The following is a 21,496-nucleotide window of genomic DNA, read 5'->3' as shown; positions in this document are numbered from 1 at the left end:
GCAAGGAGTCCCATTTCCTTTTCTTTCTATCTTATGTTCATCATTTTACTAATATTTATTGGGGGCTACACATCCTTAGTTCCAGTGCATCACAAGAGTACCAGATTGAAGAAAGGTTTTTAAATTAATAATGTTGGTAAAGGAACCATTTTCATTAGAAATCTATTAACATAAAATGAATATACTAGTGAAGACTACTATTTGCTAGAAAGAATCAAAGAGGCAACTCATGATTTATGTACTGTATTATTTATTGCCACTTTATGGGAATGAATAAGTTGCCACTTTATGTGTTTGTTTTTATTGTAAAATTCTTTGCCTCATATTCTCGAAAAGTTTCAAAACCGTCTTGGCCTACATATAAGTCATGCTAATTTCACAGTTTCAGGAAGTGAATTAAAATGAATTTTCTGTACCTGAGCATATATAACTCTTACCAAGAATAAATATAATTTGAAGAATATTAACGCATTAAGTTTTAAGTTTTATTTTATATAAACTTATTTTATGTTATACTAATATTTTATAAAAATTTAAAAATAAATATTTTTATATGATTATGCATTCTATTAGAATAAAATACTTTACTTATTTATCTATATCTATTACTTTTCCCTTTCAGAAAATGATGAAAGATAACAATCTGGTCCGTCATTTAGATGCATGTGAGACTATGGGAAATGCTACAGCCATCTGCTCTGATAAAACAGGGACTTTAACAACCAACCGAATGACAGTAGTGCAAGCCTATGTTGGAGATGTCCATTACAAAGAGATCCCTGACCCAAATTCTGTTCCAGCCAAAACTCTGGATTTGCTGGTTAATGCAATTGCCATCAACAGTGCTTATACTACAAAGATTCTGGTAAGTGGGGATTATTTTCAACAACAAAAGGCTGTAAGAAAAGGCATCAGTATTGATTTGGGGAACTTTGGTTGGTACTTAGAAACCTCACTTATTTTTTAAAAATTGGTGGGGTGATGTAATAGCCAACAGCTTGAGAAAAAAGCATTGGTATGTCCTTCCTTTCTTTTGTGTATGTCTATATATATCTATATCTATATCACAGGTATTCTGTAATTTACCAAGGGATAAGCCCTACTGATTTCAGTGTCTATTTTCTTTCTGAGCACAAGGATTAATTTTCGAACTAAAAAGTGAATTTCAAGGGATGGAAGAAGTTGCCTCCTGCATTTTTGTTGCTTGTACTTAGACCAGAAAACTTTTTGTAGGACCCAAGCCAGTTAGAGATCACAACAGCAATAAAAACATAATATTTATACTGAACTTCCAGTTGTCCTGTATGGATTACTATTCACTAGATTGATATCTATTTCTCCAGCAGTTCCCCATGGTATACATAGTATTCTGTCCTTGAATTTCCCCTTCACAATAACAGTGGTGTGAAGCAGATTGCACTGAAAGAGTGGTGACTTAAAATACTAAACCTGAGTTGGATCACTACAACACAGTACCTAGGATGTTGTAATGACTGTATTACTCAGTCTGCCATTAAGATTGATTTATACGTGATTATAGTAGAAATCTCTTTAATGGAGAGTAGTATACAGAAAAGTGAAAAAGTTGCAAATGAAAGTTCCTGCATTTTCCCTCAGTTAAACAACCCAATGCGTACAATTCCCCCTCCGTTTCTCAGGCATGCAGCCCCCCTCTTCGTGCCAGTCAGTTCAGCTTCATACAGATGTCTCCAACCGTTCAGCAGCTTGACCTTGGATACCAGAGATAGTCCAAACAAGATGCTTTCACACTCCTGGCATGTTCCCCTCTCAATTCCACTGACCTGCAAGTCCCAACCCATGTTAGGTCCATTCATGCATGCGAGTCCAATCAGATGTTCTGGGAATGTTTCATCGGGGAGCATGGCAGATATTTACAGGAACCCTGAGAATTACATGGTGCAGATGTCCAAACTGAGCATGAAAGACAACGGCTTGCCTAAAGTGCCGTTAGGAAACATGATGACATCATAGAAACTCATATCCAATTAGATTTAGCTAGATGATATTTACAGTGAGAACAAAGAATCCCTTCTATTGTTGGAATGGTATTGTGAGACAAAGGAATATGTGTCACTGGCAATTTCATTCAGAATTGCCAGGAAAGATTTTTGTCCCAAACCAACTTCAATCACATGTAAATTTTGTACAACCAATTAGGTAAAATGTCTATGAGAACAGATTTGAAACATGGTTGAATGGGTATCCCATATGTACTATGTGCCAGCGAGTTAAGAAGACAAAGTGTTGTGGGGAGGGGCAAGATCTTTCTCAAACAAGCAGAAAATGGATCATTTGTGAACAACTATGGGATTACAGCCTTATATGTAGAATATCACCTGTTATATAAAATACTATGCTAGCATTATATCTGTATGAAATAGATTCTTCACTGGATGATAATGTTAAATTTAGAATGAAGTGTCAGTGAATACGGTTAACTCTCTGCTTTTGCCAGAATGGAAATATTATTTTCAAGCATGCTGAAATGCTACTTCTTATGAAGAAGCAATTTATTATTCAGTTTGTTAGATATGTATCCTGACTTTTCTCCAGGAGCTCAAAGGGCCTTATCTGGAGTTCCCCCTTTGATTGGTTCATGCAGCAGCAGTCCTATGAGGTAGGCTGAGCTGAGGGAGATTGACCCAGTGAGTTTTCCATGACTGAAGCTGGACTTTAATCTGGGTGTCCCAGGACCTAGGCCAATCCCTTAACCACCACACCACACAGGTTCTCAGTGCAGAAGAGGACTTAAAATCAAGATGCAAGATTATTGGTTAACATTAGTGCAGAAATAGGTGAGCCAAATATGCTTCTCACTGCACAGGGAGTCCACATAACATACCTCTGTTCCTTAAAGCTGCAGAGACATCCTGGAGAAAATTTTAGTGCGTTATACCAACATTTTGATGTGTTGTTCAAGTCCAGTGTGTTGTACAGTCCTTTTATCTTGCTTTGTCCAAGTTTCAAATAGTCTACAATAATTACAAATATACCAAGAGTAAAATAAATAATACCCACCTACTGCTAAACAGTAAAACACCAACAGCAAATTGAGTCATGTACTGTTAGTGAAAAATGTTCCTTGTCACTACTACTATGAGTCCAAGGAGCATAAAAGCCTGTATACTGGATGATAAATGGAGGTTAAACATATTCCTACTTGGCATCTCTAATCAAGTTCATCTTCATTATCCATCATTATCCATCATTATCCATCATTATCCATATATACATCATACTGTTGACTCTCAAGGTTTGTTATACAGAAAATCACAGAAATGAAATAAGCGAACCAAACAAATGAAGGCATGAGTTAAGAAAAAGAAAAGGAAAGATAGCTAAATCTATTTTGCATCAACAGCAGTCCCTAAACCTCTGTGCCTTTTTATTGTTACAAAGCATTTCGGTACTTACAATTCATTTCTTTCTTCCTTACATTTTTCTTGCAGTTATTCTCTTCTATGGATTTCTTAATCATTTAGTCCCTCTCCCTTTATCATTCCACTAAACATACTTTTCATACTTAGCCACAGTGATGCCAAAACGAAGAAAGGTGTGTCATGTGATATAACTAGATGAACTCTACCCATTGATGCTGACACCAAGATGTTGCACACGTGGGGCAGAGTTTAGGTTGTGATACGGCTGCCACTTCCCTGTGGATGCACTCGATATGAATCTAGAAAACTAGAAATGTGCTTCATTGATTAATTCTTGATTGGTGCCACTTGGGTTTAGGTTTACATTTTATACAACTACTGAATTAAATCACTATTATTTTGATCCCCTCAACCCAGTCTGTGAACATATAAAGAGATGGGAAATCCATTTTTTTTTTATGCTGGATTGTTCATAATAAGTGTGGAAATAGTTTTAATGTGGGTTTTGTGATAGTCCTTTACTAACCAAATGCTGACAGTGGAAAAGAAGCACTTATCCTAATGGCTGATGACATAATGTGTATCTGCAAATTAGTTGATATCATGTCATTGTGCAAAGGATGTGATTTGTGTATTTACATCAGACATCATAATGTGCCTGACTCGAATCACATAGTTGTATTATTTGTTATGCTCATATCATTTGGATGTCACTGTAGCTTTTAATAGATGCCTATGGCTGACATGTCACGATGTAATGGTGTAGAAATTGCCTTGGTGTGGAAAAGCCATATTTATTTATTTATTTATTTATTCATTCATTCATCCATTCATTCAATTTATATGGCTACCCATCTCACAAATGCTACTCTAGGTAGCTAACAATACGCTAAGAACAGTACAAAAAAGAAAAAAAATCAGGAAAAGCATAAAAACCTACAACGGTCACCAAGAATAATCTCAATAAACATGCAGCAGTAACAATAACATCTCATGGGCATCTAACTGCCTGACCTCCATGCATGGGAGCACGTCTAGGCCTTCAGTGCTTTGTGAAAAGTTGACTGAGTCTAATCTTGGGGGTATGGTGTTCCAGAGAGGAGATGCTATGACAGAAAAAGCCTGACTGATAAATGCATATTTGACAGAGGGAGGTCTTTTTAAGACCACCAGTCTTTAAAAAGGTGCTGGAGCACTTTCTTTTGAAAAAGTGGTCTCTCCAGCCTTATTTGAGAGCTGTTGTCCTGTCTCCAACATCCTTTTTGGGAAAAAGTTGTAGTGATGTTGGTGGGAGCTCATCTCCAGAGAATTTTAGATGGAGTGGCTTATCTAGGTCATTTTTTGTCAGGATTCAGTCTGGATTCAGAATGTGTTGCTCTGGTGGATGACCTACTGTACGTATGTTGAGATGATGGGAGGGCACCCATTTTTGTCTTATTAGATCTCTTAGGAGCTTTTGGTACCATCAACCATAGTATCAGACACCTATGGGAATTATGAGTTGGAGACACTATTTTATAGTAGTTCTATTATCTGCAGTAGTGAATCGTTTCAGTCAGTGGCAGGGGATGAATGGTGGAACTGATTAATTCTCCAGCATGGTGTACCTAGGGCTCAGCATTCTATGTACTACTCTTTTGTATTGAAAATAAATGATTAACTTGAAGTGTGTAAATTCAGAAGTGTCATTAATCTACTGTTTTATGTTTAACTGCTTGTCCATAAAAGGTGGTAGGAAAATTTGATTTTTCCCTTCTCTAACTCTCCCATTATTTAATCAGAAATGATTAAAAGAGACAGTTAAGTGTGTACATTGCACTTTTCATTCCCAGCCATATAGATTTTCTTTCTTTTTTCCTTCTCTTTTCTGAGTTCAGCATGACTCATTCCATCAGCCTTGATTTTTGGGTGTGTGTGTGTGATGCTATCCTCTTGCATGTTTTATTAATGGCTGAGTCTCTGGGAAGACTACTTCGTTCAATAAGTTTTAGGTCTATGCATCATCTCTTCTCATCCTGGAGACTTATTCGTGACTCAAAGACTTATTCAGTGACTCACATAAGCAGTAGACAGTATCCAATTTTGCAAAGTGGTGGCAAATAGAATCGGTCACCTCCTCAGAAATAGCCCTGTCTAAGGCAGGGATGCACTGTGAAAATACCCAAGAAAGGGACTGGTTCTATTGTGCACAACCATAGTTGAACTCTCTTTCACACATCAAGAAAAGCCGCAATCCTGTTAAGGGCTTTTATTATCTAATTCTCTCCTTAATTTCAAAGAACATCAAAATGCTTCATCACTTCAGCCCCTCTTTCCTATTATTCCCTTTTTTATTATGAATTTTATTAAGTTTAAAAAGAAAGATAAAAGCTACAACCCCCCCCCAAAAAAAAACTACAAAAAAGAGAAGAAAAACTAATAAGGTGTGAAAACACAAAAGAAATTTTTTTTACAAGATTACAGAAAGATGTGACTTCCAACTTTTAACAGCAAGGATATACAAAAATTTTCCATAATCAATTTCTTTCTCTATATTAAACCAAATCACATTATTTCTATAAATCATTCCCCTTTAGCACTTTATAAAAATCACTATGTACAGTTACTCTCTCCCCTTATATTAAAATAAAGAAAAAAATTCATATAAACCTCCCAAACAACTCCCCCCCAAAATAACACTTATTTAATTATTCCCTTCCTACTACTATACATATCTGTCTACTATAATAAAATTCAAACTAAAAAGCACATAAATTGTCTGCCATTATACTAAATAATGGTGGGGACACGGTGGCGCTGCGGGTTAAACTGCTGAGCTGCCGATTGGAAGGTCGACGGTTCGAAACCGCGCGGCGGGGTGAGCTCCCGTTGCTCGTCCCAGCTCCTGCTCACCTAGCAGTTCGAAAACATGCAAATGTGAGTAGATCAATAGGTACCACTTCGGTGGGAAGGTAACGGCGTTCCGAGTCGTCATGCTGGCCACATGACCCGGAAGTGTCTATGACAACGCCGGCTCCAAGGCTTTGAAACGGAGATGAGCACCGCCCCCTAGAGTCGGACACGACTGGACTTTACGTCAAGGGAAACCTTTACCTTTACTATACTAAATAATACAACACTCTTAATAAACTTAAAAAAGAAAAACAATTTGAAAAAATAACCTTAAATCAAATTCTTAAAATCATCCAAATAAACATTTTATACCCTAATAATCTTAATCCATATCCTTAAAAACAGATAACATCAGTCAACCCCTAAAAGCAATCCAGATAAACATACTTTAACCCTTATCCCATTTCAAAATAACCCAAAGCATTTACATATTCCCACAATGTACACAGAGCTTTTCTCTTGAAAAAATCAAACAGCCCAACTGCCCCCTCAAAAATTCCAACTTTTCTTCAGAAAACCTCCCATACATAATGACCCCTTCTTTCTCATAATATTTCACCAAAAAGTCAATTTTACTTATTGCTTGCAGATCCCTCTCTCCCTTGAATTTCTCTAACTCCACTATCCAATCTTCATCCAGCATCTCAACAGAAATCCCAGTCTCATTCTTAAAAGAAACATTTCTATCACTGTTGAATTCCTCAGTTTCATCCACTACATCCCCAACCAGATGACACAATTTAAAACTTGTATTTTCCACAAGGTCCTGAATGTCTTGTATAAAAACTTGATAGGAGTCAGAAAAGATCTGTTTAAAATCTTGATGGAAGTCAGAAAAAATCTGTCTCACAGAGTAGATTATGGCAGGAGCTTAACCAGTGAAAGTCAAAGATATGAAAAAGTTCTGAAGAATGTTTACACAAAGTGAAAGTGAGATAAACACAGTTCCCAAGAAAGCTGAAGGTTTAAATCAGCCAATTCAATGTGTAGGAAAATGCTAATACCTTCAAATTTAATACCAAAATAATGACAGGAAGACAATTATTTACTCTCAATCCTCCTTTATATTTGGAAAGGAAATGAAGTCCAAAACTTAAAAAATAATTTTTTAAAGAAGTAATCCCCAAAATAACGATAAGCATGAAGAGAACACTCTTCCCCTTGCTGTGGAAAGCCTCTTAGGGTATGCATACTTTTAAAAAATATATAAATTTGGTGCTTTAGAAATGGGGTGGCCGGTCTTAGTGTCCCTTTAAGGCTACAGTGTGGCTTGGAAAATGGTGACTCCCAGCCTCCCAGCTAGCTCTTACCAGTTGAACTCAAAGTGCTGTTTGTGATCTTCTGGCTGCAAGCAGCTATCTGGTGGGCAGATGGGGTGATTCCTGCTGTTTTCCTTCATCCAGAGAACACTCCTGGACTTCAGGAAAACCTGCCTGAGCCCCCCCAAAATTGCCGTGTTGTCAGTTCTGCCCACGGAGCCCGCAGGCACAGCTGCTCAGTCCACTATGTCCCCACCGGAAGCCCCCTCTTTCCTATTATTCTTAAAGAACAAGTCATTTGCTGGTTGGCTCATGGCTTTCTTAATTCCAGGAGGCCATTCAGAGTAACAAGCTCTCTTTCCCTTCTCTGGTCTGGGCAGAAAAGGCACAGCAGGGAGAACATTGCTTGTTCCCCTTTCCATTTGTTTCAGCAGCCACACAAGATGGTATTTTTACTCACCTAACCTTTATCTGTGGCACAGTAGAAAAAGATATCAGCTCTGACTCAAAAATAATAAACAACAGATACAGAATAAGGATACTTGGTCTGGAAATAGTACTTAATCTATCTTTGGGGTTATAGTGGAGGAAAGGTAAACTAGAGTGAGCAGTATAAAGAAGACTGGTGCAATTTTAGGTTTCATTCATAGAATCATGATTTCATGTTTGTTTGTTAGTTCAGTTTCAAGGCTTAACCAGAGTAATCTCCTAATGGGGAAGAAAATCAATTTCTTTATTGAGCCCATGGGAAATTCGATACATTTTTTGTTATGCAGTGTAATTTCATTTTTAATAGAGTTCTTTAACTTTTTTATTGTAACTTTCTAAAACCTGTAGTGATGTATCATTTAGAGAATGCAGCTCAAATTGATCCACCAAAGGAGTATCATTCCTACTACCAATGTGCAAAACCTTTTACTCCAGAAACAGAATATTCTGGAGAATTCCAGAATATTCTGTTCCTTTCCATAGCACACTGATTTGGCTTTTCTGGGATAGTCCAGCAGTTTTCTGGAAGTTAATCTTCCAAACTAAAAGCAGTTTGTAGTGTCAGGCCAGCCTTGGAGCAGCTGGACCTGTGTGGTGCTTGGAATGGCAGCTTTTGCAGACCTCTAATCTCTGTCATTTAACATATATACATGTTTCCTTTTGCAACTTTTTAAGGATTTCACCATATGCCCAATACATAACGTTATACATCTTGATGAGATATACTACCATGGTGCTGTTATTGGTACTAAAGTGCTGAAATCTGTATTCCCATCAGGTTTGAAAAGAATATCACTGCAAAAAATTGGTGTCCACATTAATGATAACCACATGCTGACCCAGACTGAAAACAAAGTGGGATGTAGAACTACTGGAAAGATATGGTGTCTGTATAAACTAACAAGTCCCTTATATTCCTGATTCTTAGTTAATTGTGCCACCTGTATTATGTTTTGTTTGAAATCCTTGTTTGAATAACCCAACCTGGAGTCTGAAAGATTTCCCTTCCCTTCCCTTCCCTTCCCTTCCCTTCCCTTCCCTTCCCTTCTCTTCTCTTCTCTTCTCTTCTCTTCTCAGGAAAAGGTAGACTTATAGATTTTTCTTTTTCTCTTTTGTAAATGTTAAAAGGGATGAAGAACTGTTAATGACTGTATCGTTCCATTATACTATCAATGATTGCTTTTTAAAATTTGTAAGGTTTTCTGTTTGTGAATAGATTTTTCTTTGTAAAGATACAACTAGAAGTGTTTTCCTCATTTTATTCTGTTCTTAATATGATTTGTTTCTCATTATAGAGGTATTAAGGATGCTTGAATATCAATTTGAGATTAATTGTTTATAGTGAGGTTTGAGAATTATTTTTACGTAGTAGGAATAAAATGGCCATTGGCTTGTATAGAATTTTGAAATGATAATGGGATTTAGGTTTATAACTTTATGTAAGATGTATTTTTCATTCCAAGTCCTTTATAAGTGCACATATTGCAGTCTGTCTATCCAAAATCAGTAACACCTAATTTTATAGGTCCCTTTCAGCAGATGCAACAGACAAAATCCAAATTTGAACTGCTTCAACAAACAACCTGCAAAATTTGCTGTTTGGTGAATCAGTCCAAACAATGTTTGACAGTTTTTTTAATTATGCAAATTCATATAATTAATATAAAAATTACATAGATTGCATAATATTTAAGTACATTACCTATAAGGCTTTATAAACATTAGGAGTTTAATGGCCACTCCAACTCCCCAACTGGACTACAAAATCAGAGTTTTGCTGTAGAACATAGCAAATACTTACATTCTGAGTGTGTCAGTATATTGCATGTACATTCTAGTTGGTGGGATATAACTAACAGTATGTGCCTTGCAAGTAGTGTCTAGATTTCAAATTTTAGCTTGCGTAGAATAATGTGAGCATCCTTGAGCTGAAACCGGACTTTGCTTTTACTAGCCCAAATGTTCTAAAATTGCTAAGGGAATGCTACATGTGGTATGGGCTTAAATAAGACTAGTAATCTAGCCAACTCTTTCTTTCTTACTAAGATCCCTCAATTTACTAAAGCCGTGATAGTCAGCATAGGTCAGTTTCTATAGTTCCTATCTGGTGATGATCATGCAGATGGAAAATTGTGACGTGGTACATAGGAAAAACAAACAGTAAAGAGCATGAAGTAACTAATGAAATGAAAGCAAGAAAACTATTATGTTATCTGTTTGTGAAAGTAAGAAAAAGGGCAACAGTGTGGGAGGCCTGAATGAAAGCGATCTATTCATATGGAGCACAGTAAATGAACGCATGTACAGTAGGCAGGTGAAGTTCTAAGTGTAATTGTGAACAAAAGGGCTAAATTTATACTCAGCCCAACTCACCTCACAGGGTTGTTATTGTGGGGAAAATAGGAGGAAGAAGAAGTATTAGGTCTCTTTGCTGCCTTGCGTTATTTATAAAAATAATAAATACAGGATAAAAAAAACCTATTTAAAAGAAGGGACATCTACATTGTTGTGCGGCATATGAAAATAGGAAGTCTTAGGTGGGTCATGGGAAGTGATATGTTCCACTGAATAGTTATAATGAAAGAAACAGAAATGAGTTTGGGGAAAACAATGTAACATTCTGAATTACTATTGTCTGTTTTGAGTATGTGGCCCAAATGTAATACTGTTACATTTATGAGAACCAGAAAATATGGAAGTTGCAGATCACATGCTCCATGTCTCTTTGCCCTGACCCCCATAAATGCCCCTGGATATCAGGAAGAGGTGCAAATTAGTTGATGCGTCTCAGAACCAACAATGCCAACTTGCCATCCACTGTCATCTAAAATTGGAACAAAGACAGTACTGGGGTAATAGAACTTAGTGGAAAAAGTTTAAAAAATGAGGATGAAAAGATACTAAATAATGTGTATGAAGAAAAAAAGATAGTTACAAAGAGTGTAGTCAAAAGAGTAAAAAATCCACCAATTGCAGCTTTGAATGGAAATTAAAAATATTTTGTAGGAGGGATAAATGAGGAGCCTCCACCACATTGAGAATTAAAGATAAAAATGAAGGAATTATTTGAGATGAAACTGAAGTAAAGAAAAGCTTGAAGGGATATTTTAAAGGTTTGTGTGAAAATGATAGTGAAATGTCAAAAGGGTGGAATTAAAATTAAAGTTATAAATGTTAGTGACCAAGAAAAAATGATGAAGAGGAAGTCATAAGAGCTGGGGATTGTTAAAAAATGTAAGGCTACAGTGTAGGTGGTATAACTGGAGAAATGTCAACATTTGGGTGTGTTTTTCTCATGAAGTTGCTGGGCCACTTGTTTTTAATCTTTGTATGAAGACTGCATTGCTGCCTGATGATTGGTAGAGGCTGTATAGGGAAAATTGATGAGAGTGAATTTAGAGGGATTCGTGTGTTAAACATGCCCCAAAAGGTGTTTGGCAGAATTCTGAAACTGACAATAAGCAGAAGGCCAGGCTGGGGATGAACAGATTAGATTTTTGCTCTTCAATAAATAATTGATGATGAGATTCTTGATATAGAGGAAGTATATTATAAAATGAACAGACCTGAATTATAAGACATTTTGCAAAATAGTTTTCTGACATGAGTATGACAGACATTGTAGACAGAGTCCTATAATAATGATATAAATCACTAAGCAGTAAACTAGAAATTAGCCACATTGTCTTGTAATGTCCAGAAACTGTGATAATGTAAAAAGAATAATTGCTTTCATTATCATTTAATTACTTTAGTCCTTTGTTTTGAAAATTAGGAAGTGTCTAAGAGTCTCTTAAGACTTTTGAAGGTACTTGCCCTCCCATGACTTCTGTCTGGATTATTGCATTTCCTTTACAGAGGGCTCGCTGTGAAGAATATTTGTCAAGATATTGGTCCAGAATACAAGGGGCTATATATGTTGTCAGGCACAATTCTAGATGGTGGCAGTGAGCCCTAAATACTGAAGACCAGAATAGTGGATGGGCTGCTGCTGTCCTAACAGTGAGAATCACACTGAGACGAGGAGTAGTTCTCTAGTGTTTATTACTGCTACATAAACAGAATCCTAACAAACTGAATAAGCGTGGGAAAAACCCAGACATATAAATCCCAAAAGCTAAGGCGGGCCTGATCTGTGTCTCTTTGAATGGCTGCTTAATTCCTCAGTACTACGCATGCGTTTTCCACCCTGGATGGAGCCCCTTCCTGCTCGCCATCATTACTCATGACAGCTGCCTTCTCCTGTATGACTCTGCTTATATATTGTGAGCATCTCTGAAGACCCTCTTATATGTCCCAGCAATCCTTAAAATCAGGGCCGCAACGGGAGGGGGGGAGCAAGCAGGGCATGTGCCCCAGGCATCGCGCTGGGGGGGGGCGCCAAAATGGGTTTGGAATCCATGTTTGCCCTGGGTGACACAGACCCTAGTTGCGGCCCTGCTTAAAATCCAGGAAGGTCGTCTGTCCATGGCTGCATCTGATGCTGAAAACTGCTAGTTCATCACTTGCTTATTTGAACATTCAAATATTTTATAGCTGCTGGTGGATGTGATTGTGTGTGTTTTGCTGCTATCTTGTATTTATATGTTTGCATTATTTGCACTAAGGGTGAATGGCCTACAACTTTGAAGAGGATAAAGGGAATATAAAACTTTTGAGTAAATAAAATAATCTGCTCTAGATTGAGGGCAGTAATTTCCACTGCAAGGGAATTGGTTTGGCAGATAGATACAGTAGGGGGGGGAAATGAACACTTTTACTTTTTCCCAGCATCTTTGTTTTTAATGTCATGTTTATCCCTGAAACTGCTCGTCTTTGGCGGTATCCTTTTTCATTTGAACCACAGATCTCTTTCAGATTGGGGACCTCTCACTGTGATTGGCTTGGATTGGCTTGAGAGGGTCAGAAGAAGTGTATGTACATAAGCTTCTCCTGGCTGTTGGAACCATGTAAGGAGTTCCCAGAAGTCAGGCAAAAGTGAAATGCACCTTCAGAGCTTTTGCACATCCCTTATGAGGATGCTGCCCTGGTCATTAGTGGAAGCAAAACAGAAAGGCTGGACTGTAGGCACCTTGAGCTACGCTTCTCAATATGACCTGTAATTCAGAACGTTGCATAATCCTAAATACGTTTACCTGGAAGTAAGCTCCTAAGTCGTGCATTTGATCAAATGTACACCAATCCGACCCTTTCTCCCCCCAAAAGAAACCCCTCAATATTGCGACTTTTTAATGCTTTCAGTTACTAGAAGACTGTTAGTTTAGTTTGGGCTGATGTAAGTGACAATCAGTCTAGAAGACTAAACATTCTATAATAAATGCATTGATTTACAATGATCTTCTCAAGTATCTCTTAAAATCTTGAAAGCAGGAAAGGAGGAAAATCATACCATGACATTAGATGGCAGTATTCCTCTACATGATGCTCTTCAGATGTCTTAACTTCACCTTCCATAACGCTCTCCCAGGCTGAGAATTATTCATTTTTATTTTATTCATATGTTGGATTTATATTTGATTTTTTCCTTCAGGAGTTCCAAGTAACATACACAGTGCTCCATCCTTCTATTTCCTTGGTGGGGGCAGGGGGGGCATTAGAACCCAGCTCCTAGTCCAACCATTACACTAGATTGGTTAATTCTGGGACTTGAAATCTGACACATCCAAAGGGCTGAGATTGGGATTAAGCTTGGCATGAAACTGATGATGGTCAGAATGCCTCCAAGTCATTATTGCATGCATTTTGCAGATTGAAAACTGTGAATGGGTGACAATAGCTTGCTTGAAATTATCCAGTGTCTCTACACATAGCTATGACAGGATTTGCTCTGAGAACATCCAGTCCAAAGCTAGCATTCAGGTGAACTGCAGAACAATTGCTTTTTTTCATTTGTAAATATTAATTATTGCTTTGTAGCAAAACAAGTTTCAAACTCCATTGCAATTACATGTAGCTAAGTTTTCAAACTAGCTGTAAAGTAATATTTTGGAGTCAAGCGGTTTTTTTTAATTCTATTTTTAAATTCTTGTGTTAGAACAAAGAATGGGATAGATCTATTTTAAATGAATTGTTTTGTTTTGTTTTGAAATGTGATGGATAGATAATTTATTGTATTAGGAGGCGAGTCTCCGAATTAAAAATTACTCTAATTATGTGTAGTTTGAATCTGAGCTTTTCATTGTTACGAGATGGAAAGCAACCAGAACAAGCAGTCTTGAGCACAGAATTAGAACTGGGAAGAAGACTGGCTTTTTCTGCTTTTTTCACTTCAGGAAAGAAAGGAGTCTGAGGGCAATATGGAATGGAAACAACCTTAAAGGGCCAAAAACTCTTTGTAATGCTTCATTAAACTTTTCAGACTTCTGCAACTGTTTTTCTTTCAGAATAAATGAAAACAGTAGGGAAGAGCTACACGTAATCACAGGTGAGATCAGATGAGGATGCTACGTGCTGTTTGACACGACAAACCCTGAAGCCCAATTCTTTCTCTCTCCTTAGCCACCCGAAAAGGAAGGTGGTCTACCTCGTCAGGTTGGCAACAAGACAGAATGCGGATTGCTTGGATTTGTACTGGACCTAAAGCAGGATTATCAGCTCATTCGGAACCAAATGCCTGAAGAGAAACTCTACAAAGTTTACACATTTAACTCTGTGAGAAAGTCAATGAGCACTGTCATTAAAATGCCAGATGACAGCTTCCGAATGTATAGCAAAGGGGCTTCTGAAATTGTCCTAAAGAAGTATGTGCACGGTATTTGCTTTGAACCCCTTTTCATTAATTCTGTATGGAGGTATTCCCAGTGGCCTTGTGAACATAAATCCTACTGCCATAGATGGGCAGTCAGATAGATGTATGTCCATTGAATCTTCAAATCTCCATCAAGACAATGGGACATCTTTTATGTAGAATTTGTAGTACGTTCATTCTTTTATTGAACCATCACTTACTAGGCAGTTCTCCTGAGTAAAATATATATCAAGTGGCACCAATTTCTGTCTTTCTTTGTTATAAGTACATGCCTTGGACAGGATTGGAAATATAAAGGGAGGAGGTAAAGAGATCCTTTGACTCAATCTCTTTGTTTGGAAAAAGTCACCTTGTTTTGTTAATTGGAATTTCATCACTCATTAATTGAGGAAGGTATGATCCAAGCTGCTGCTGCTATATTGTTCTTTTATTTTTATTTAAAATGCCATAATCTAACACATCCCTCTCAACTGTTGAATCTTAATTCTTTGCTATTGTGATCCAGTTATTTGTTTTCCTTTCTTTCCAGATGTTCTAAGATTCTTAATGCTGCAGGTGAGCCTCGCATTTTCAGGCCTCGTGATCGGGATGAGATGGTTAAGAAAGTGATTGAGCCCATGGCCTGTGATGGATTGAGAACCATCTGTGTTGCTTTTCGAGAGTTTCCCAGCAACCCTGAACCGGATTGGGACATTGAAAATGATATTTTAACTGACCTTACCTGCATTTGTGTGGTTGGCATAGAAGATCCTGTAAGACCAGAGGTAAAAATACTCTTAAAAACAAAACAAAAAGCTCAGTTTTTTTTCTCTCTGTGGGTAGTAAAAAAAAAATCAGGGTTTAAAAAAATACCAACTTTTCAATATTTCCAAGCATAATGCAATATAAAAACAGTATGTACAATTGAATATGTGAACTCCTCTACTGACTAATGATGTGAAACTTCTGCATATAGAGATTGATTGATATCACTTCTCAGCTGCAGTCATCCAGTATTAAATATGCTTGTATGAGTAAGTTTTCTACTTTCTTTTTGATAACTTGGGAGTTGCCTTGTGTGTTAAAGTGCCAAATTGCTAGCAAAGTAAATCATTATATCTTATTTTGGGGGCAAAAATATAACGCATCTCTTTTAGTATAAATAACTAAACAGAAGAACAGATGAGATCTACATATGAATTTAAGGCTTTCCTCTTTGTTTTGAGAACCAAATATACCAATCACAGTTTAAATAGTATATGAATGTTCCAAATCAGATAAGCCCAGAGATTGTCTGAGTTCTTCTGTTGGAAAGATATGTTGGGTAGGAAAGAATTCTGATCTATCAAGAATCTATTTGAAATATACTTTTGTCAGTCCTCATCAAGTCAGGTATTAGGAACAGGAGTGTACAGGATGAGGGGAGCAGACTTTTTTCCCCCTTGCTCCTTATGTTTTCCCCTTCTGTCACTACTGCTTCTTACAACACTGAAGCAGGAAAAGAGGAGAGATTTTTTGAGGGAGAAAATGATGGATAGGTGGAAAAACCTGGAATTTGATCCAAGGTGGAGAAGAGTTCTAGAGGCCTAAAACTGTCATGATCTTTTGGGTGTAGGAAGGTTCAATCTCAGTTCACTAGGAGATTTTGCTGTAGGAAAGTTAAAGAGAATTCTCATTTGACCATAAGAAAGTGAACTATTTTGCTACTCACTGTTTTTATTTATTTAAAGTGTGTGCTGATTTTTCCCCCTGCATTTAAGAAGACGAACATTATGTCACCCTGCATGCTTAGTGAATTTACAGTTGATGATGAAGAAGGGAAGATGGTAGAAAATTTTGTTTTCTTGGGCTCTTGAATAGATAAAGGTGGACAGTGTGCTGGAGATTAATTCTAGAGAGGAAAACGCTAGCAGACATAGACCAGATTTGAAGCAGAAGGGCTTTTCAGTAACATCAACGATCAGAATAGTGAAAGCAGTAGTCTTGCTGGTGATCATGGAGGGCTGTGAAAGCTAAACACAGAGAAAGTAAGAGAAAGAAAGATGCTTCTGAACAGTGGATTTGGAGAGGGTCACTGAGAGTACAAGGGCTGCAGGAAGAACCAGTCATTCCTTGACCACATAAAGACTGAGTGCTCCCTTGAGGTGATGAGCAGCAAGCGTATCTGTAATGATTGCCTTATCCCAACGAAGTCAGTCTCACTAGAGTTTAGTGAATAAAACTGATTTATTGAAAGGATAGTATGCAAATACGAAGAAAGCTGAGAATAAGCAAAAGCACGCCAAATACAAACTAAAAACCCTCGCCTCCAAGCCGATCCCGCCCCCCACCCCAACATCGCAACCACCCCCTCCCAGCATTGGCAAGCGTCACACATCTGCCTGGGAAAATAACCTTGAATACATGTCATAACCCAAACACACATTCCTTCAGGGTAACACAAAGATAACAGCCTGGCAGGGCTGGAATTCCCCACCCCGCAGGTGATAGACACGGATCAGAAACATGACATGCGAAACGTTACGATGTATGCAAACCATTGGAACGATGAACATGACAGTATCTCACATAATCTTGCCATCTGATGCAAGCAGGCGGTGACAAGAACAAAGCAGAACTAGAAAGGAAAGGCAATGAATGGATGCAATCAAAGAAATTACTGAGTGCCTTTAGAGGTTGAAATGGCAAGCTTTCATTTATAGAGTGCCCAGGAATCAAACATAACTCTGTGGCACCTAACTGGTTAATTGATTTCAACCATTGACATTGGTTTTGATAGAAATGAAAGTCCTTTCACCATTCTATTTGAAAGGCCTGGGTGGGGCAAGGCAGCTTATGTGATGGCTGAGGTATGCATAAAACGGCCCTGCATTCTGTCCCTCACCAATTTCTTCAGTGATCTGCAAGTAAAGATAACTATTCCCAGAGGAAGCTAGCAGCAGCCCTCTCTATTTCTTGACAGAATAAAGCAAGCTTTAAAACACCAGAGTAAATTCTATAGCAATTCCAACTGGGAGCTAGAAATCTCCTTTGCAGGAGATAGGAATTTTAACAGAACTGGAAGATGGATTTTACTGTCTCATATAGGACTGCTTTGATTCCTCTTTGCTTCCATGATAATATCCTTTTGAAAAGTTTCATAATTAGAGTTTCTTTGCTTTTTTAAAAGAAAATCTGTGGAAAAGGGTGACTGAGATAGCCACACTGACCTACTGATGTGGAGAAGGTTTTCAGCAATTCACACTTCTCTTGTGCAGGTCCACACTGAGATTCCCAGCATGTTAAGCTGCAGGCCACTTACCATATTACAGTACACTAGAACAAATTCTTTAGAATGGCTCATGTGATTGCTTTATTGTGGCAGAAGTGATACCTTAAGCATTTGTTTCACCAGGCACCAGCGTGCATTAAAAGTAATTTTAGTGCTTTTTTCACATGCAACTGTCTTATGAATCCCAGATAAGAGAGCAGTTTCCTTCCAAATATATATTGAAAAAAAATATGAAATTCACCCTGAAGCCTTGCTTCAGATAACGAGATTAAGTCTCCTGGGAAAGCCATTCTTAACTCCTAAAATGTTAGGTCCTGGTGCAGCTGTTTCCCTTATGGCTGGAATTTGCATAGTCAGACAGTCCTGTTTGCATTTGTGTTAGGAGGTCATAATGCAATTCAGGTCAGGTCAATTCAAGTTTATTGTTCTGTGAATTTGTTTAAAGAGTCTTAAACACATTTATTTTCTATTTCACATTTTACTAACTTGTGGGTTTACCATAGACTGCAATATCTGTATTGCTCTCTTTTCCTATGGACTAATCAGTAGTTATAACTAAATTAAGAGACATGCTTAGTTATTAGCACTTCTACCAACAGTTGGGTGCCTGGAGGGAAAGGGAGGCAACCACGGAGTGAGTGAAAAAGCAATTATAGTCATTACATAGTTATAATGGAGAGCTCTGAATGTGGATATAAAGTACATGAAGATAAAACAGTTTTTACTGATTGCCCCGTGTCTGATGGGGGAATTGCTCAATTCAGTGACTATATAAGTTGCAAAGCCCATATGAAGGCAACAGAAACAACGAAATAATTGATCTGCAAAGTAGAGGAACAGTTGCTAACCCATCCCTGTAGTGGATTACTTTCTAAACAAATCCTGGAGATCCAAGTCCCATCCTAGTTGTAAGCACAGCATAGCATAGTGTGGCCTCATTTCTCTGTTGGACTCTTTGTGATAGAGGTGGGAGACTGTCCCTGGACCTCATGTGCTCCCCAAACTACATTTTTGTGGCCTCCTGTCAGTACCGAGATGACTTGCTTGATCTCAGAAAGCTAAGCAGGGATAAGCCTGCTTAAGACTTGGATGGGAGACCACCAGGTAATCCCAAATCTAAACCAGCAAGACAAAAAATATCCTAGAAGAAAACAATGAAAACCCTTTCCACACTGTTGTTAAGAAATTACCAGGAGTTGTGCTTGACTCGAGGGGACTTATATGCATTACAGCATGAAAATTTGCTTTTTAACTATTGTAAAGCATGGAATATGCAAAAACTGTAAGGTAAACCTTATGTGGAATTAACACTATAAAGAAATCTCACAATCCTAAGTCTTCTCTCATTGACATGCCCACTGCAACCCTTACTCCCTTAAAAAATATGAAATGTTTATTTTGATGTGTGTTGCGGTGATTCTTCTTCAACGTTATATTCAACTTTGGATGAAAAAGCTAAATAATTTTATGCCTGTAATATTGCTATCTTAAATTGTAATTAACCATTGATAGAATATTTTTCTTTCTCTTTTCTATTCTCAGTATTCTAAACTATTTAAATAATAGAATGTTAATAATTTTTAAACATATTATACAAATATTAATGTATGGAAACGACAGAATGTACTAAGGTTAATAACAACATAATAAAAAGGGAGAAAAGAAATGTTGAACCTAGACATCAAAAAGCATGCTCTGTACAAACATTAACATCCTACTTGTTGATTCAAACAAGCCTATCACCATGGCAGTGTGCAGTTCTGAGTGTATGACAAATCCGAGCCTTCTCTGGCACTGCTTTCCCACTTACAGTCCTGGAATATGGTGATGTGGTTCTTGGGTCAGAAAGATTGGAACACATTGTCACTTCAATGTTAAAAAATAGCATAACCATCTTGTGCCATTCTGCTGGTATTGCTTACTTAACACATGTCCACTTTCTAATATTATGATTTATTATGCTTCTCGTATTTTTTTTTCTTCAAAATAAATTCTTTAAGTCTCTATGTTGAATTATGAGCAGGCCCCTAACAGGATTTTCATCTCGTTTAGAAAGTAAGACATCCATTCCTCATTAGCAATCTGCTTGTTTCTAAGGGCCATGAAAAGAGTCCATAAACTGATAATTGAGTACATGGCATTCTGCAAACTGTTCAGAATTTCTCTTCTGCACATATATCGTTCTTAGGGGCTGAATACTCTTACAACTCCAAAAGGCCCATGGCATCTCTCTTGTTTTGATTTACTAATGGTGCAGCTTTTGGTGTTTGAAAATACTTCATTCCAAAATACCACACTGATGAGTTTTTATTATGCTGTATATTGCTTTTCTGTTCCATCTCAATGTCTGATTAGGTCCCCGAAGCCATAAGAAAGTGCCAGCGAGCTGGAATTACAGTCCGCATGGTTACGGGAGATAATATCAATACAGCTCGTGCCATTGCCATCAAATGTGGGATTATTCACCCCGGCGAAGACTTCCTCTGCATTGAAGGAAAGGATTTTAATCGAAGGATTCGAAATGAGAAGGGAGATGTAAGCCATGGTAGAGCAGTATATATTGTGTCCAATTGTTAAAGAACTGCAAAAAGTGAAAGCAGTTGGTTGTTTTTAATGTGCTGCCCCTGACATTTTTTCAGTTTCCTGTGCAGGAGATATAATTCAGAAATGGCAATTCTGTAATATTAAATGCTGACAGAAACTGTGAAGAGTAATTTAAACCCTTGCATACATTTCAATTTTCATTACTGATTTGTTCATTTGTGCATCCTTATCAAAATGTGGTGCCACTTGAAAAAAAGCTTGTTTTGCCTGTTCCCTGTTCCTTTTAGTAAGTGTGATGGTTGCCCTTACTCCAATAAAACACAGACTCACTTAGTCAGGGCTAAGGATTTCTGGTTTATTGGGAATAGAATGCATACACAGAGAAAGACGGGAATGAGCACATGGCGTGCGAGGTAGCCAGTAAATACCCGCGGTGCGGACCTGATCCTTCTCCACCCCCCATTGTCCCAAAGTCCTGATCCGGAGTCTCGATGGGCGATCAGGGGGATTAGTGCTGATTGCCTCTGTCCTCTTCCTGTGTCCGGAGCAGGTGTGTCCCCCGTGGTAATGCAGAGATGTCAGGGAGATAGGATGATGGCTTCCCGGGTCAGGACAAAGGTATGCTCCTTTGTCCTCTACTTGTTTTTGTCTTTCAGTGCATACAGGATTAGCATTGATTCCTTCCTTCCCCTTCCCCTTCATCGGAAAGGCATGTTCCCCGTTGTGGTGTATGTATACATTGCAACGGGGGACATGACAGTAAGTGACTTCCACTTTCATGGAAATAACATCTGAATTGGTAAACGTTGGTTTGCGCCATCCCTCAAAAGCAGTATTGAAGCATAGTTTGCAATCCTTGTTTAAAGAGGTTGTGTAATGTGGGCTTCTTGGTGCTTTCTGAGCTTGGTTGTTT

General features: G+C 37.8%; 2 protein-coding genes across 4 annotated transcripts in view; both read left to right on the top strand.

Annotated features, from left to right (window-relative positions):
- IARS1 (isoleucyl-tRNA synthetase 1) overlaps window positions 1–10,740 on the top strand; it is a 518,275-nt gene extending 507,535 nt beyond the window's left edge. The window contains exon 35 of the transcript XR_010067094.1: window positions 10,729–10,740. The gene's annotated coding sequence lies outside the window, so the exon portion shown is untranslated. The remainder of the gene's footprint in view (window positions 1–10,728) is intronic.
- Window positions 1–21,496, top strand: part of ATP2B2 (ATPase plasma membrane Ca2+ transporting 2) — a 169,883-nt gene that overhangs the window by 107,843 nt on the left and 40,544 nt on the right. For all 3 annotated transcript variants that reach the window (XM_063291854.1, XM_063291853.1, XM_063291855.1), the window contains exons 11-14: window positions 623–865; window positions 14,540–14,781; window positions 15,319–15,553; window positions 20,395–20,574. In XM_063291854.1, coding sequence (XP_063147924.1) covers window positions 623–865; window positions 14,540–14,781; window positions 15,319–15,553; window positions 20,395–20,574 — 900 coding nt within the window. The remainder of the gene's footprint in view (window positions 1–622; window positions 866–14,539; window positions 14,782–15,318; window positions 15,554–20,394; window positions 20,575–21,496) is intronic.

The sequence above is a fragment of the Candoia aspera genome, chromosome 2 (assembly GCF_035149785.1).
Source record: "Candoia aspera isolate rCanAsp1 chromosome 2, rCanAsp1.hap2, whole genome shotgun sequence".
NCBI classification, from domain to species: domain Eukaryota; kingdom Metazoa; phylum Chordata; class Lepidosauria; order Squamata; family Boidae; genus Candoia; species Candoia aspera.
This window is presented reverse-complemented; position numbering and strand designations above follow the sequence as displayed.